Source organism: Podarcis muralis, chromosome 10, assembly GCF_964188315.1.
Source record: "Podarcis muralis chromosome 10, rPodMur119.hap1.1, whole genome shotgun sequence".
Classification (NCBI taxonomy): Eukaryota; Metazoa; Chordata; class Lepidosauria; order Squamata; family Lacertidae; genus Podarcis; species Podarcis muralis.
Genome location: NC_135664.1, coordinates 71,321,058 through 71,335,650, shown reverse-complemented (window position 1 = coordinate 71,335,650; position 14,593 = coordinate 71,321,058). Strand labels below are relative to the sequence as shown.

General features: G+C 48.9%; 1 protein-coding gene across 2 annotated transcripts in view; it reads right to left on the bottom strand.

Moving 5' to 3' along the window:
- Nucleotides 1-4,053: 4,053 nt before the first annotated feature.
- The window catches only part of COPG2 (coat protein complex I subunit gamma 2), a 35,057-nt gene continuing 24,517 nt past the window's right edge, over nt 4,054-14,593 (bottom strand). For both annotated transcript variants that reach the window (XM_028746031.2, XM_028746030.2), the window contains exons 18-24: nt 12,814-12,876; nt 12,525-12,664; nt 11,804-11,975; nt 10,384-10,481; nt 7,633-7,771; nt 6,130-6,228; nt 4,054-4,605 (exon numbers count right to left, since the gene is read on the bottom strand). In XM_028746031.2, coding sequence (XP_028601864.2) covers nt 4,475-4,605; nt 6,130-6,228; nt 7,633-7,771; nt 10,384-10,481; nt 11,804-11,975; nt 12,525-12,664; nt 12,814-12,876 — 842 coding nt within the window. In that variant the 3' untranslated portion in view covers nt 4,054-4,474. The remainder of the gene's footprint in view (nt 4,606-6,129; nt 6,229-7,632; nt 7,772-10,383; nt 10,482-11,803; nt 11,976-12,524; nt 12,665-12,813; nt 12,877-14,593) is intronic.

The following is a 14,593-nucleotide window of genomic DNA, read 5'->3' as shown; positions in this document are numbered from 1 at the left end:
CAGACTAGCCCAACCCACAGACTTCTCTTATCTGTCTCTTCTAACTCCAGACTGTCTTCTCAACCACCTTAATTCTAACTCTCCCCCCCAAAAAAAACTCTGTGCTTAAAACCTTCAAAGGTAAAGGGACCCCTGACCACTAGGTCCAGTCGCGGACGACTCTGGGGTTGCGGCGCTCATCTCGCTTTATTGGCCGAGGGAGCCGGCGTACAGCTTCCGGGTCATGTGGCCAGCATGACCAAGCCGCTTCTGGCGAACCAGAGCAGCACACGGAAACGCCATTTACCTTCCCGCCAGAGTGGTACCTATTTATCTACTTGCACTTTGACGTGCTTTCAAACTGCTAGGTTAACCTTATACACAGTTAACTCTGCCCCTTCGGTTCCCATTGGTTAGTCATTTTACAATTAGTTAACCCTTTCCTTGTGAACCCAGTACAGTGGTACCTCGGGTTACAGACGCTTCAGGTTACAGACTCCGCTAACCCAGAAATAGTACCTCAGGTTAATAACTTTGTTTCAGGATGAGAACAGAAATTGTGCTCCGGCGGCGCAGCAGCAGCAGGAGGCCCCATTAGCTAAAGTGGTGCTTCAGGTTAAGAACAGTTTCAGGTTAAGAACAGACCTCCGGTACGAATTAAGTTCTTAACCCAAGGTACCACTGTATGTCACACACCTAGGACGGCAAACGGCACATATGGTTCACAGTATTCTTTGAGGTGTGGTCTTATATGGCTTCTTGTGAGGGATAGTTCTCCTGCTTTGTTCTTGGTCCACAGGGGGGGGTGTGTGTGTGTGTCACATAGGGGATTCTGGGTTGTTTCCGGTCTTCTGCCCGTGATCCTTTCCACGTCCAACATGGAAAAAGACCTCTTGTTAATAGTGGGGAGGGGGGACTCTGAGGGCTCCCTCTCACTCTATAAGCTCAACCTTGGCATGCGAGAGATGGGTTGCAAAGTGTTTAAGCTCCACTGGGAGATGTTTAGGACACAGTACGGGCCCGATAGATCAGACCAATGGCCTATCTAGTCCGGTATCCTCTTCTCAGAGCGGCCAACCTGTAGGAAACCTGTGAGCAGGACCCGAGCACGAGAGCAACTTCCTGTGATTTCCAGCAACTGGTATTCAAACTGGTATTCAGGACTCCCTGGTCCTGAATGGGATAACTGTGCCCCTGAAAGACCATGTCCGTAGCCTGGGAGTCATTTTGGACTCACAGCTGTCCATGGAGGCGCATGAAGGACTTTCCTTTTTTCGGTTAAGTCACTGATTAAATGCCTGTGGGCTGACTGAGGAAGGGGTGCGGTGACATGCTTGGGCTTCGTCTTTGGCCTGCCTGCTCAAAGTGTGGCGGCAGCAGCCAATTTCTATCAAACGCAGCGCTGGCTTGGGTATCCTTGATGTGCAATCTCTTGTCTGGTTGACTCTCATGCCCACTTGGCGACGGCGAATCCTGTTTTTAGTTCATTAAGGGAGAAAACATTGCACAGGAAGATGCCCAAATTAATCCATCTTAAAGTTTATTTGCTATGCAGAGTTGCCAGGCAGAAAACGGATTGTTAAAGGAATGCTTGGTGCTCTGAAGTTGCAAAATAACAAGAACTAAAGCTGCAATCCTAACCTCACTTACCTGTTGAATTCAGTAGGATTCACTTCTGAGTAGTCATGGTTTGATAGTGCTGTCATCTCTTACAGAAAAGGGGGCAGAAATTAAGTAGGGAGAGGCACATAAAGGATCTGGTCTGTTGCTAATGGGGCGGACCAAACTCTTCCAATGATATTTGGTGACCGCTAGGCTCCCATCCTCTTCCATGGTACAGATTTGCGAAGTTGTTGCAGTAACACAGCAGCTGAAAGGAACAGCTTTTCAAACCCAGACGGCTTTAAGCTGGTATTTCTGCTTCAGATGTATTTTCCTTCTCTAAAAGGTCCAGTTGAAAGGAAATCCAGACAGCTGGAGGCAGCTCTAGAACTTCATTTGGAGAGCGAGTCTAGCAACTTGAACCTGGGCCAAGAGGGAGATTTCATTCATACGGCCTTTAAGGCAGAGGGTAACGCACTGAGCTTGGACATGTCCAGTGTAGCTTCAAACCATTGTTTACCTATGAAACTCACCGGGTTGCCAACCTTTTCAGGCCCTGGAGCAGGTTTGGATTTCGAAGCAAGTGACTATGGGCACCACTGCCTGTGGCCACTTCTTGACCTCCTCCCTCTGAAAGAGAGGTAATGCTTGCACACATTTTGGTTCTCCGGGGGTATAAGTCAGGACTTCCGGTGCTTTCTGCCATAATGGAGGCAGATCCCACGCTAGCGGAGACCAATTGCAGACCATAAACAAGGGCAAATGAGGGTAATTGTCCTTGCAACTCCCACCCCCTGGGCCAGGGGGGAGGGCAAGTTCCACTCGCAGATCGTCTGATACCTGGCTCTCGTCCTGATATGAAGGACAGAAGGTAGGGGGTGCCGAGTGTAAAGCAATCCGCTTATCAGCAACCCTCCAACGCAGCCATTGTGAGCAGAGGTTCTTCTGTATTTTTTAGAAAGAAACGATCTAATTTACAGATGTGTGCTGGACTAAAGGGACAAGATATTCTGAATACAGTGGTACCTCGGGTTAAGAACTTACCGTATTTTTTGCTCTATAAGACGCACTTTTCCACTCCTAAAGAGTAAGGGGAAATGTGTGTGCGTCTTATGGAGCGAATTCAGGCTGCGCAGCTATCCCAGAAGCCAGAACAGCAAGAGGGATCGCTGCTTTCGCTGCGCAGCGATCCCTCTTGCTGTTCTGGCTTCTAGTATTCAGAATATTTTTTTCCTTGTTTCCCTCCTCCAAAAACTAGGTGCGTCTTACAGAGCGAAAAATACGGTAATTCGTTCCGGAGGTCCGTTCTTAACCTGAAGCACCACTTTAGCTAATGGGGCCTCCCACTGCTGCCGCACCGCTGCTGCACGTTTTCTGTTTTCATCCTGTAGCAAAGTTCTTAACCCGAGGTACTATTTCTGGGTTAGCGGAGTCTGTAACCTGAAACGTATGTAACCTGAAGCGAATGTAACCCGAGGTACCCCTGTAATCAGAATTGCTCTGCACCTTGAAAAGTACAGAGCGCTGAAAGAAATGTCACCTTTTCCAACTTCATCTTTGAGCTCTGTGTACTTTAAAGGAGAAGTCAGCAGCCCATGACCAAGGGGGCAGTGGTGTGGGGCTCAGAGGCTTCATGGGTGCCAGTGGAAGATGGCAAAGGTACCAACTGCTCCAGGAGTGCCACACTGGCTCCCCCTGCACTACAGCACTGGGAAATTATCAAGGCATATAATTTACCATCCTGCGCACAGAACCAACCATGTGGGGAACTAGTTATCTACAGTGTCCTGCCGAGAAGGGAGGGGAGCTTTTTCTTTACCCACATAGAAATATGGCAAGCAATAAAAGGCATGGCAGATGGCTATCTGCACTTGGCCTGTCCTACATCACAGGGTTGGGGACGCGGGTGGCACTGTGGGTTAAACCAGAGCCTAGGACTTGCCAATCAGAAGGTCGGCAGTTCGAATCCCCGTGACGGGGTGAGCTCCTGTTGCTCAGTCCTTGCTCCTGCCAACCTAGCAGTTTGAAAGCACGTCAAAGTGCAAGTAGATAAATAGGTACTGCTCCAGCGGGAAGGTAAACGGCGTTTCCGTGTGCTGCTCTGGTTCGCCAGAAGCGGCTTAGTCCTGCTGGTCACATGACCCGGAAGCTGTACGCCAGCTCCCTCGGCCAATAAAGCGAGATGAGCGCCGCAACCCCAGAGTCAGCCACGAGTGGACCTAATGGTCAGGGGTCACTTTACCTTTACCTTACATCACTGGGTTGATGTGAAGCTGATATACTGTTCTGAGCACACTGGGCAAAAGGTAGCAGGACAAGAGTAAGCCTAGTTGTCCTGCCACTCCCTCCTTTCTGGTAAAGCTGAGATCTGAAGCACCTCTCAAAAGGCCCTTGCAAGCTGCTCTGTTTACCATCCCTTGCAAGCTGCTCTGTGAAAGGGGCACATGAAACACGACAGTATTTGGCAGACAGTTACTACAGAATGTATTTTATTAAACAGCACAAGTTGGGAAAAGATGCATCAGTGTTGGGATAGCCCATGTTTATTTTCTGTTAATAAAAGTCCATTCAAGAAAAGTTGATTTTCTTTTTTTAAAAAAAGGATCTTCTAACAGCTTTTCTGCCTCTACGGGCAGCACAGAAAGAGAATAATTTATTACAGGAATGCAGAGGTGGAGCTGGGGCGTTTGTGGGCAAGGGGGCTGAACGCCCAGCTCCAGTTGTGTGGAAGAAGAGGCAGGGTGGGCTGCCGGGCCCCCAGTTGCCACAGAAAACGGCTGACCGAGAGGAGGAAAAACGAAAGAGGCATGCAGGACTGGAGGTCCCGGGAGTGCCTTGGAGGCAGGAGGTGGCGACAGGGCGAGTTGACTCACAGAATGAGCTGCCAAGACTCTTAACCGACGGAAGCCAAGATGACGTCCACCGGAGTTTCCTCTGTGCTCCGGACAGTCACCTGCATAGTCACGCCATCTCCCAGAGCGAGCCTGGACCTCACCAGCACGTCCGAGCCGCCTCTGTACACACCTGGAGGCAGACAAGGAGAGTCACTGCGGTGGCACTCGGCCGCACCGGCTCAGGGCTGCTCACATCCTTTCTTGCAGAAATGCTAACAGGTTGCAATCGTCCAGGCAAGGAATGAAGGGGATGCTGTGGGGCGATTCAGAGCAGGGATGGGGAACATCTTGCTTTCCAGACATGGCTGGCCTCACATCCGCCCCAGGCCAGCGGGGCTTGGGAATCTAGTTACATCGAGATGGTCAAAGATGCCTTATCTCCTTTACAGTCCCTGCCCATAAGCTCAGACTTATCTTTTTTAAAAGAAGGAGTAAGGAAGTGTGGGGAAAGAAGCAAATTCTGATGCCAACTCTTAAAAGTTGCACACTTCTTCTAGACAGCTGCTGAGAACACGGCAGTTTCCTATGCTGCACTGTGTAACTACAGCCAGATTCTGAGACCTGGTTCTGCATTTAAGGTGAAAATCTGTTCTGCACCTACAAAAACCAAGGCAATTGACTCACAACCCACAGCCAAAAATACTTAACAAAGTGCTTCTCTAATAGCTATGCTAACTAGTTATATAACCCTTGGGCTGTTGGTTCTGAAGGCCTTTAAAGAGCAGCCAATAATAATAATAATAGTACATTTTTATTTATACCTCGCCCTTCACCGGTTCAGGAAACCGGGCTCAGGGCGGCTAACAACAAATTTAAAACAATTGATGCAACAAAAAACAGCATAAAATACAGTATAAAACGTGAATAACAATAAATTCAGAATTCAAAAATCAATCAATTTAGGGGGTAAATCCATCCAATAAACAATGGATGATCACCAGGGCCAGCTGGCTAAGTTAGTCCTATTTGGGCCAGCGAGGAGACCAGGGGAGAATTAGCTGTGGGATCCCAGAGCGGGTAATCTTCATCAAAAGGGGAGGGGGAGGGAAGGAAGGGGAATAAAAAATCAGGCTAAGTTCAAATTGAAAGCCAGGCGGAACAGCTCTGTCTTACAGGCCCTGCGGAAGTTAAATCCTGCAGGGCCCTGGTCTCATGGGACAGAGCATTCCACCAGGCCAGAGCCATCACTGAGAAGGCCCTGGCCCTGGTGGAGGATAGTCTGACTTCCTTAGGGCCTGGGACCTCTAAACTATGATTATTCATGGACCTTAAGGTCCTCTGCAGGGCATACCAGGAGAGGCAGTCCCATAAATATGAGGGCCCTCAGCCACAAAGGGCTTTAAAGGTCAAAACCAGCACCTTAAACCTGACCTGATACTCCACTGGGAGCCAGTGCCAACTAGACAAGCATTTGGGCAGAAGTGATCTCAAGAGAGGAGCAGCAGCTTTTAAAGCCACTCCCAGCTCTACGCTGAGTGATGCCTATCGCTGGATGAGAATGAATGCTGTTCCTGAGAGAAGTGCTTCACAGAAGGTCCCTGCTGCTGTTCTTGGGACAGGACAACTCCAGTGCCATTAATTCTCTTGGGGTGACACCATTTCAGCCACAGGTTGCCCAGACACCACTGAACTGTCCCCTCTGACTGATTCTTACCGGCCAGGTAGAGCGTATGCGAATTCTTGTTCTCGGGCACTTTGTCGGATCTCTCACATGGCTGCATGCCCAGGAACTTCACAATGTTGCTGACAGCTTCTGCATTCAGAGGTTTTGAGAAGACCTGGGGTTAGTCCTGCGTTGTCTCGGCTGTGTGGTCAGATCCGAAGGGGATCTTTCAAAGTAGCAGCTAGTCACCCCAGGATCCTAAGAAACCATCTTAGACAAGAGTCAGGCAACTGTCCATCTAGCTCACCACTGTCTACACCAGGATTTCCCAAACTTGGGTTTCCAGCTGTTTTGGACTACAATTCCCATCATCCCTGGCCACTGGTCCTGCTCGCTAGGGATGATGGGAGTTGTAGTCCAAAAACAGCTGGAAACCCAAGTTTGGGAAACCCTGCTCTATACTGACTGGTAGCAGCTCTCCAGGACTTCAGACAAGGGTATCACCCAGCCCTGGCTGGAGAGACGGGATTGAACCAGGGATCTTTTTCATACAAGGCAGGTGCTCAGCCATTGAGTTAGACCTCTTGCCTCTAACTATCTTGTTAAGTGGGGAAGTCAGAGTTGCTTCTGATAACTGGAGATCTAGAACAGGCTTCCTCAACCTCGGCCCTCCAGATGTTTTTGGCCTACAACTCCCATGATCCCTAGCTAGCAGGACCAGTGGTCAGGGATGATGGGAATTATACAGTGGTACCTCGGGTTAATGGGACGCGGGTGGCGCTGTGGGTTAAACCACAGAGCCTAGGGCTTGCCGATCAGAAGGTCTGCGGTTCAAATCCCTGCGATGGGGTGAGCTCCCGTTGCTCGGTCCCTGCTCCCGCCAACCTAGCAGTTTGAAAGCACGTCCAAGTGCAAGTAGATAAATAGGTACCACTCCGGCAGGAAGGTAAACGGTGTTTCCGTGCACTGCTCTGGTTCGCCAGAAGTGGCTTAGTCATGCTGGCCACATGACCCAGAAGCTGTACACCGGCTCCCTTGGCCAATAAAGCGAGATGAGCGCCACAACCCCAGAGTTGGTCACGACTGGACCTAATGGTCAGGGGTCCCTTTACCTTTGGTTAAGAACTTAATTCATTCCGTAGGTCCGTTCTTAACCTGAAACTGTTCTTAACCTGAGGTACCACTTTACCTTATGGGGCCTCCTGCTGCTGCCACCGCGCAATTTCTGTTCTCATCCTGAAGTTCTTAACCCAAGGTACTACTTCTGGGTTAGCAGAGTCTGTAACCTGAAGCGTTTGTAACCCGAGGTACCACTGAGGTCTCAAAACATCTGGAGGGCCGAGGTTGAGGAAGCCTAATCTAGAATAACCCTTCTTGTTCTCTCATCTAAAAGAACAGCCTTGCATTTTCTTGAATCTTACATATCCTGTTCTTGGAGCAGAAGCTAAAAAGTTGTCTTATTTAGAAGACACTCAGAATGTTTTTTCTAAAATTGGTTTTAACATGCAATCTTAGGCCTCACGTCTTCTCTGGGGAAAAGCTGCCGTATCTCACCGTCCAGGGTTTTGATAGTGCTGAGAGCGAAGGTCTCTTCTTTCTCATAGTCATCCCCGACTTCCTCCCAGGCAGCTGCAAAGTTGGGCTTCAAGACCTTCTGGAGGTGGTCGGAGAGAGTCAGCTCCAGGTCTTCCAGCTGGCAGAGAAAAGGAGGTTAGTCCTCAGGGTGGGGAAACGCCCTCAAGATGTAAAGGAGGGCAAGCTCACCCCCGTCTGCATGTTGCAAAGATGGATACAGCACTTGGCCTCGGTGTGGTCCGCTAGCAGCCTTCAGGCCAAATAATAATAATAATAATAATAATAATAATAATAATAATAATAATCTTTATTTATACCCCGCCCTTCCTGGTTCAAAAACAGGGATCAGGGCGGCTAACAACAAATTTAAAACAATTATAAAAGCAGCATAAAATACAGTATAAAACATGAATAACAATAAAATTCAAAAATCAAAGATCAATTAGATAATCCCCAGGGCTAGCTGGCTGAATTGGTCCTACTTGGGCCAGCGAGGAGGCCAGGGGAGAATTAGCTGTGGGATCTCAGAGTGGGTGATCTTCATAAAACGGGAGGGCGAGGGAAGGGAAATAAAAGATCAGGCTGAATTCAAATTAAGGCCAGGCGGAATAGCTCTATCTTACAGGCCCAACAGAAGGAGGTTAAATCCTGCAGGGCCCTGGTCTCATGGGACAGAGCATTCCACCAGGTCGGAGCCACCACTGAGAAGGCCCTGGCCCTGGTGGAGGATAGTCTGACTTCCTTAGGGCCTGGGACCTCTAAACTATGGTTGTTCATGGACCTTAAGGTCCTCTGCAGGGCAGACCAGGAGAGGCGGTCCCGTAGATACCAGGGCCCTAAGCCACAAAGGGCCTTAAAGGTCAAGAGCAGCACCTTGAACCTGACCCTGTACTCCACCGGGAGCCAGTGCGACTGGTAAAGCACTGGGTGAATATGTACCCATGGCAGAGATCCCGTGAGGAGCCTCACTGCAGCATTCTGCACCCGCTGGAGTTTCTGGGACAGCTTCAAGGGCAGCCCCGCGCAGAACGAATTACAGTAGTCAAGCCTGGAGATGACCGTCGCATGGATCACTGTGGCCAGGTCGGGGCGGGAAAGGTTAGTGTCAGCAACCCAAAGTAGCCAAAGAAGGGGCTCCTTACACACCTGCCCCACGCGTTCCTCCTCCTCCCCTCTCCCACCACTGGCATGAAATCTGCTTCCTCTGGAAACGAGGAAGCCACGCGATGGCTGGCCAAGGTGGGAGCAAGACTGGCAGGAATAAGTCCAAAGAGAACTCTTTGATACTGGCCTCCATATGTGTTCAATGGCCACAGATGTAGGTTATCCAGAATGACAGGATTTTGACAGAAAAGATAAAATCCCAATGTGCTCTCAAACTACAGTGCTGATTAATATTCTACAGCCAGTGGGAAATGGGGGTTATTGTTCTGCTGTTTTAATTATTTGTGTTTTTATCTTGTATCTTATTTTGCAAACCGCCTAAGATCTTATGATGAAGGGCATCATCATCATCATCATCATCAGTGCTTTTTTTCTGGGCACATACCCCTAAACATTTTGTGAATCTTTGTATTTTTGTCCATTTACTGTATTTTCCCCGATTTGAACTATAAAATGGTGATTTTCTTGAGGTAAAACAAGAGTACCCCTAAACATTTTTAAAGGAAAAAAAGCACTAATAATGATGATATTTATACACCAGTTTTCTGCATTGCTGAGTGAAAGCAGTGCACAATAATACACTGAAAAATCAGTATAAAATTCTTCCAGCTAAGATAGATAAGAACAGCAGGAAATGAGTAGCACAATGAAGTGTGCTCATCTCCCATAGGTGAAGAAGTCTTTCCTTATTTACGGAAAAAAGGAGACAAAGGAACATCTCATTAGAAGGTGTTCCGGGGGTACAGCTGATGATTTGAAGCAAGGCCTCACAGTGGCTGATCTTAAACTTCGGGTTGGGTCATGTGGGAGGAGGGAAGCCAGTTGCCACAACTCTCAGACTTCGAGTGAAGTAGCCTGGTTAGGTCTGTGAAGTTAGCTGGGGATTTGAGTCTATCAAATAAGTTTTCCCCACAACCATTTCTGACAGAATGTGGACAGTAAGTAGCCCAGACTACCGTATTTTTCGCCCTATAGGACGCACATTTTCCCCTCCAAAAATGAAGGGGAAATGTGTGTGCGTCCTATGGGGCGAATGCAGGCTTTCGGTGTGCACCGACCCCTCTCGCTCTCCAGGCTTCAGGAAGCTCTGCGCAACCCTCGGGAGACTGGCTCCGAGGGTTGCGCAGAGCTGCCTGCAGTCCCGGGCTCAGCGCAGCTCTGCGCGGCCATCGGGAGCGGCGCGCGAAGTCCCGCCCGGCTCCTGATGGCTGCGCAGAGCTGCCTCCAGTCCCGGGCTCAGTGCACTTCTCCCCATCGCCAGCCCCACAAGCTCGGGGGACAGCGGGGAGGTGGAGCGCGCCTTCCCGCTGTTCCTCGACCTGGTTCTTCCAGCCCAGCACCTGTGGTGGAAATAAAAATTTTTTTCTTTATTTCCCCCCCAAAAAACTAGGTGCGTCCTATGGGCCGGTGCATCCTATGGGGCGAAAAATACGGTACTATTGTGTGTGTGTGTTTCTTATTTTAAAAACAGTCGGGGGCATCAAAGACAGATTTTTATGCAAATCTCCAGGGTGGAAATGAGCCTGTTCCTCCTCCTGTTCAGCTCTTTGCCCTGGGCTCGCTTACCACGTACTCGTCGTCGTAGCCGTCCTCGTCCGGCACTCCAGTGTGAGGGTCGCAGTCTCGCACAGTGAACTTCATAGTGCAGCTAAAAGTGCAGGCGACTGGGGCGAGGGAGAAAGGAGTCCACGTTAAGGGGGAGAGGTGCTGCTCCGAGCAAAACCTGAAGCCGGGAAGGAAAACAACCCAGCCTCCGAGTGGCAATGCCGATGACAGCCGAGGAATTAAAACCCAGGCACATCCCCAGCAGGGCGGCCTCAAAATCGCTTTACACGTTACGACAACTCCATGCGGAAGTGGCCACATGCTAGGCTGCAACTCGAACGTATGGATCTGGACCCAAACAGGGAGCCAAAGCTCTCAAGATTCAGGGCTTGTCGCTCACTTGGCGGCAGGAGCCTAGATCCCTTCAACCAGCCATACAGAATGAGAGAATTGCAGAGCTGTAAGGGACCCTCAAGGGCCATCTAGTCCAACCCACTGCAATGCAGGAATCACAGCGGAAGAATCCCTGGAAGAAGGCCATCCAAGGTCTGCTTTAAAAATCTCCCACTTGCCTTGCATGTGTTGAAAAGCAAACAGATGGGCACAAGGGAGGAGGCATAGGCAAACTCGGCCCTCCAGATGTTTTGAGACTACAATTCCCATCATCCCTGACCACTGGTCCTGTTAGCTAGGGATGATGGGAGTTGTAGTCCCAAAACATCTGGAGGGCCGAGTTTGCCTATGCCTGTTGTGGACTCTCCTTCCTTGGAGGTTTCCAAGCAGAGGCTGGATGTCCATCTGTCCTGGATGCTTTAGCTGAGATTCCTGCATTGCAGGGGGTTGGACTAGATGACCCTCGGGGGACCTCCCAACTCTACGATTCTATGATTAACGTAATCTGTTTATCATGGTTGCTTTTCAAATATTTACTCCAGTCCTCTAAGAATCTCTGATCCCGCAGGTTCTGAATCCTTCCTGTTAATTTATATAATTTATATAATTCTGCATAGTCCATTGATTTCATTTGCTATTCTTCTTTCGTCTGTAATTCTTCTTGCTTCCATTTTTGTGCCAAAAATATTATTGCTGCTGTTATTGCATATAAAAACAATTTATAATCCTGTCTGTTGATATCCTCCCCTACAATGCCCAGTAAAAATGCTTCTGGTTTCTTAGTACATCTTATTCATCTCATTATATATCATTTCCCAGAAGTTTTTTACTTTTTTACATTCCCACCACATGTGATGAAAAGTTCCTTCTTTATGATTAACATTTCTAAGTGATGTTCATAAAATTACCCAGAGGCTAAAAATAAACCATGCAAAGAATATGAACCATTTAAAAATCCATCATGAAACTGATATCCAGAGGGAGACATACGGTATTTTGTTCCCAAAGAGTTTCTGTTTGGATTTGGTAAACTGAAAAAGGAGCATACCTGCCGTGGGGTCGTCCAGGGGCAGCCGGACAAGGGTGTAGCACATGCCTGGCTGGTTGTAGGAGAGGATGGGAGCGGGGATGCAGCGGAGCACATCATAGGCGTCGGAAGGCTCCATCTGCACCGTCACCTTCTCCAGCAACTGGTCGTTGAGGGTGTTTGTGCAGTCGAACTAGAGAGAGAGGGGAGAAACAAACTGAGGGTTGCTTGTGCCCTGGATTTCTCTTCTGCTGCCCTTTCTCCAGGGCTCACGCAATGCACAGTCCGGAAGAGCGTTCATGCGCACAGGCTCCGACTGACGGAGCATCAAATGGCCCATCCTCAGATAAGGTTGCTGACCGTTGAGATAACTACTCCAGAGTGAGGGATCTTTTGTCACCTCAGACTGAAGTGCATCCTCATTGTCATCATAAGCCCAATCGTGTTTTCCTCCGTAAAAGTAACATCCTTTTAAAAATCTCCCTAAAAACCCTGTGAGGTACATTACAGTGAGAGCACATGACTGCCCAAAGCCTGCCAGAAAGAGCTTTAGGCTGAGCAAAGAAGTGAATGAAGGTCTTCTAAATCAGAGTTCAGCACTTTTACTACAGTGGCCTACTGAAGGTTGAGACTAGAAAGAAGAACTAAAAATTCCTTTCCAGGGCATGTGGCAATGGAAGGGGTTTAACTTTCACCTAACATCCTCTGTGGCCTCTGCCAACAACACTATGGCTTCTTGTACCTGGAAGACAATGTGATTTGAGAAGACGTGCTTGATGCAGCGGACAAAATACTCTGTCTCGGCCTCGGTCAGCTGCACTGGATCGGATGACTTGAAGAGAGGGCCCAAATTCTTGAACTCCGGAATGGCAGCCAGTTGTTCTAAAGGGGAAGAAACAGACTCAGCCTACAGGGAGACAACACGTTCTCTCCCCTCACCCCCTTGCAAACTGCCATGGCAAATGCAGTTAAAACACAACCTTCTGCAGCTCTCCAAGTTTTAAGAGCACGGCTCTGGGGTCTTTTATTACCTTGGAATATGTCCTGCCGTGAAGGAGCCATTTTCTCGGGCTTGTTGGCCACCAGGGCAATCTCTGAAATGAGAAACAGCCATTACAATTTCCAGCCAAGATGTCCAAGACAAATCCATAACACAAGGGGTGAGCACGTGGGCATGACTGCAGACCAGAAAAATTGTCCTGATGCGGGTGGCGCTGTGGGTTAAACCACAGAGCCTAGGACTTGCTGATTAGAAGGTCGGGGGTTCGAATCCCCGCGATGGGGTGAGCTCCCGTTGCTCGGTCCCTACTCCTGCCAACCTAGCAGTTCGAAAGCACGTCAAAGTGCAAGTAGATAAATAGGTACCACTCCGGCGGGAAGGTAAATGGCATTTCCGTGAGCTGCTCTGGTTCACCAGAAGCAGCTTAGTCAAGCTGGCCACATGACCTGGAAGCTGTATGCCGACTCCCTCGACCAGTAAAGCGAGATGAGCACCGCAACCCTGGAGTCGGTCACGACTGGACCTAATGGTCAGGGGTCCCTTTACCTTTACCTATCACACACACTGCAGCTTATTTTACTATACACCAGGGAAGGCCTTTTGCAGGCTCATGTGGGCGTCCGGGAGCCACTCTGGCGACTCCAGCCACAACATGCAAAAAATCCACCCGAGACCCATGGCATGTACAAAGTTCCAAACTGTGCCTGCCACAGGCTCCAGGCAGGGATCGGGTTAAAATTGCTTAAAACACACGGTGTTTTAACACGGGATAGCTTCGTCCAAAAGAACATGGAAAATATATTGCACGTATCCATTGTGACTGGATACAGCTCTGGTGGAGAGACCCATTCCTGCTTCCGTCTGCCACTTCAGAGGCCATAAAGAGGGGAGAAAGCAGCCGTGCCAACAGGCTAAAAAACAGCTTCTATCCATGGGCTGTTAGGCTGTTGAACGAAAAATAACAGCGAAAGGTGGTGTGTTGTTTGATAAGAGATTGAGTGCTTCATGGGGGGAGGGAGGCTCGTTTAATTTCATTGTACACAGGTTGTACAATGACAATAAAGGTATTCTTATTCTTATTATGAATATTACTTAGGCAACCCTCCATCCTGCCTGGAGAAGAGCTGCAGCAGAGAGTCTCTGCTATGTGCATGAAGCTCCATTTGTACAAAAAACTACCTTTCATAAACTGCTTTGGGATGGCTTGGCCTTGAAAGGCAGTACGTAAGCACTTAACAGAACAGAACAGAACAGAACATTATTGTCGGAACCTGTACAGACTATTACAGTAGTACCTAGGTTCCCGAAAGGCTTAGTTGATGAACAAATCAGCTCCTGAACATAACGAACGCGGAAGTAAGTGTTTTTCGTAAGCCGAACGTCTGTTTCGAATGTTGGCATTGTTTCCGGGGCCAATCAGCCAATCAGAAGCTGCGCCTCGGTTTGCGAATGTTTTGGAAGCTGAACAGATTTCCAGAATGGATTGAGTTCGAGAACCGAGGTACCACTGTATTCCGCAAGATTAACCGTGGTCAGATTAAATATATATCGACGTATACCTAACTTTTGGCTGTGCAACAGATAAACACTCAAGATGTGGAAAGCTCACAGCATCTCTCAAGGATGCTGTTCTTGGATGTCCCCATCACGCCACTTGGCACCCAGGTGGGCATTGCACCCAGTTGAGGCAGTGGTTAGAGGAGTTTGTAACCTGAAGCGTCTGTAACCTGAAGCGTCTGTAACCCAAGGTACCACTGTATAGTTCAAGCTATGGTTTTCCCAGTAGTGATGTATGGAAGTGAGAGCTGGAC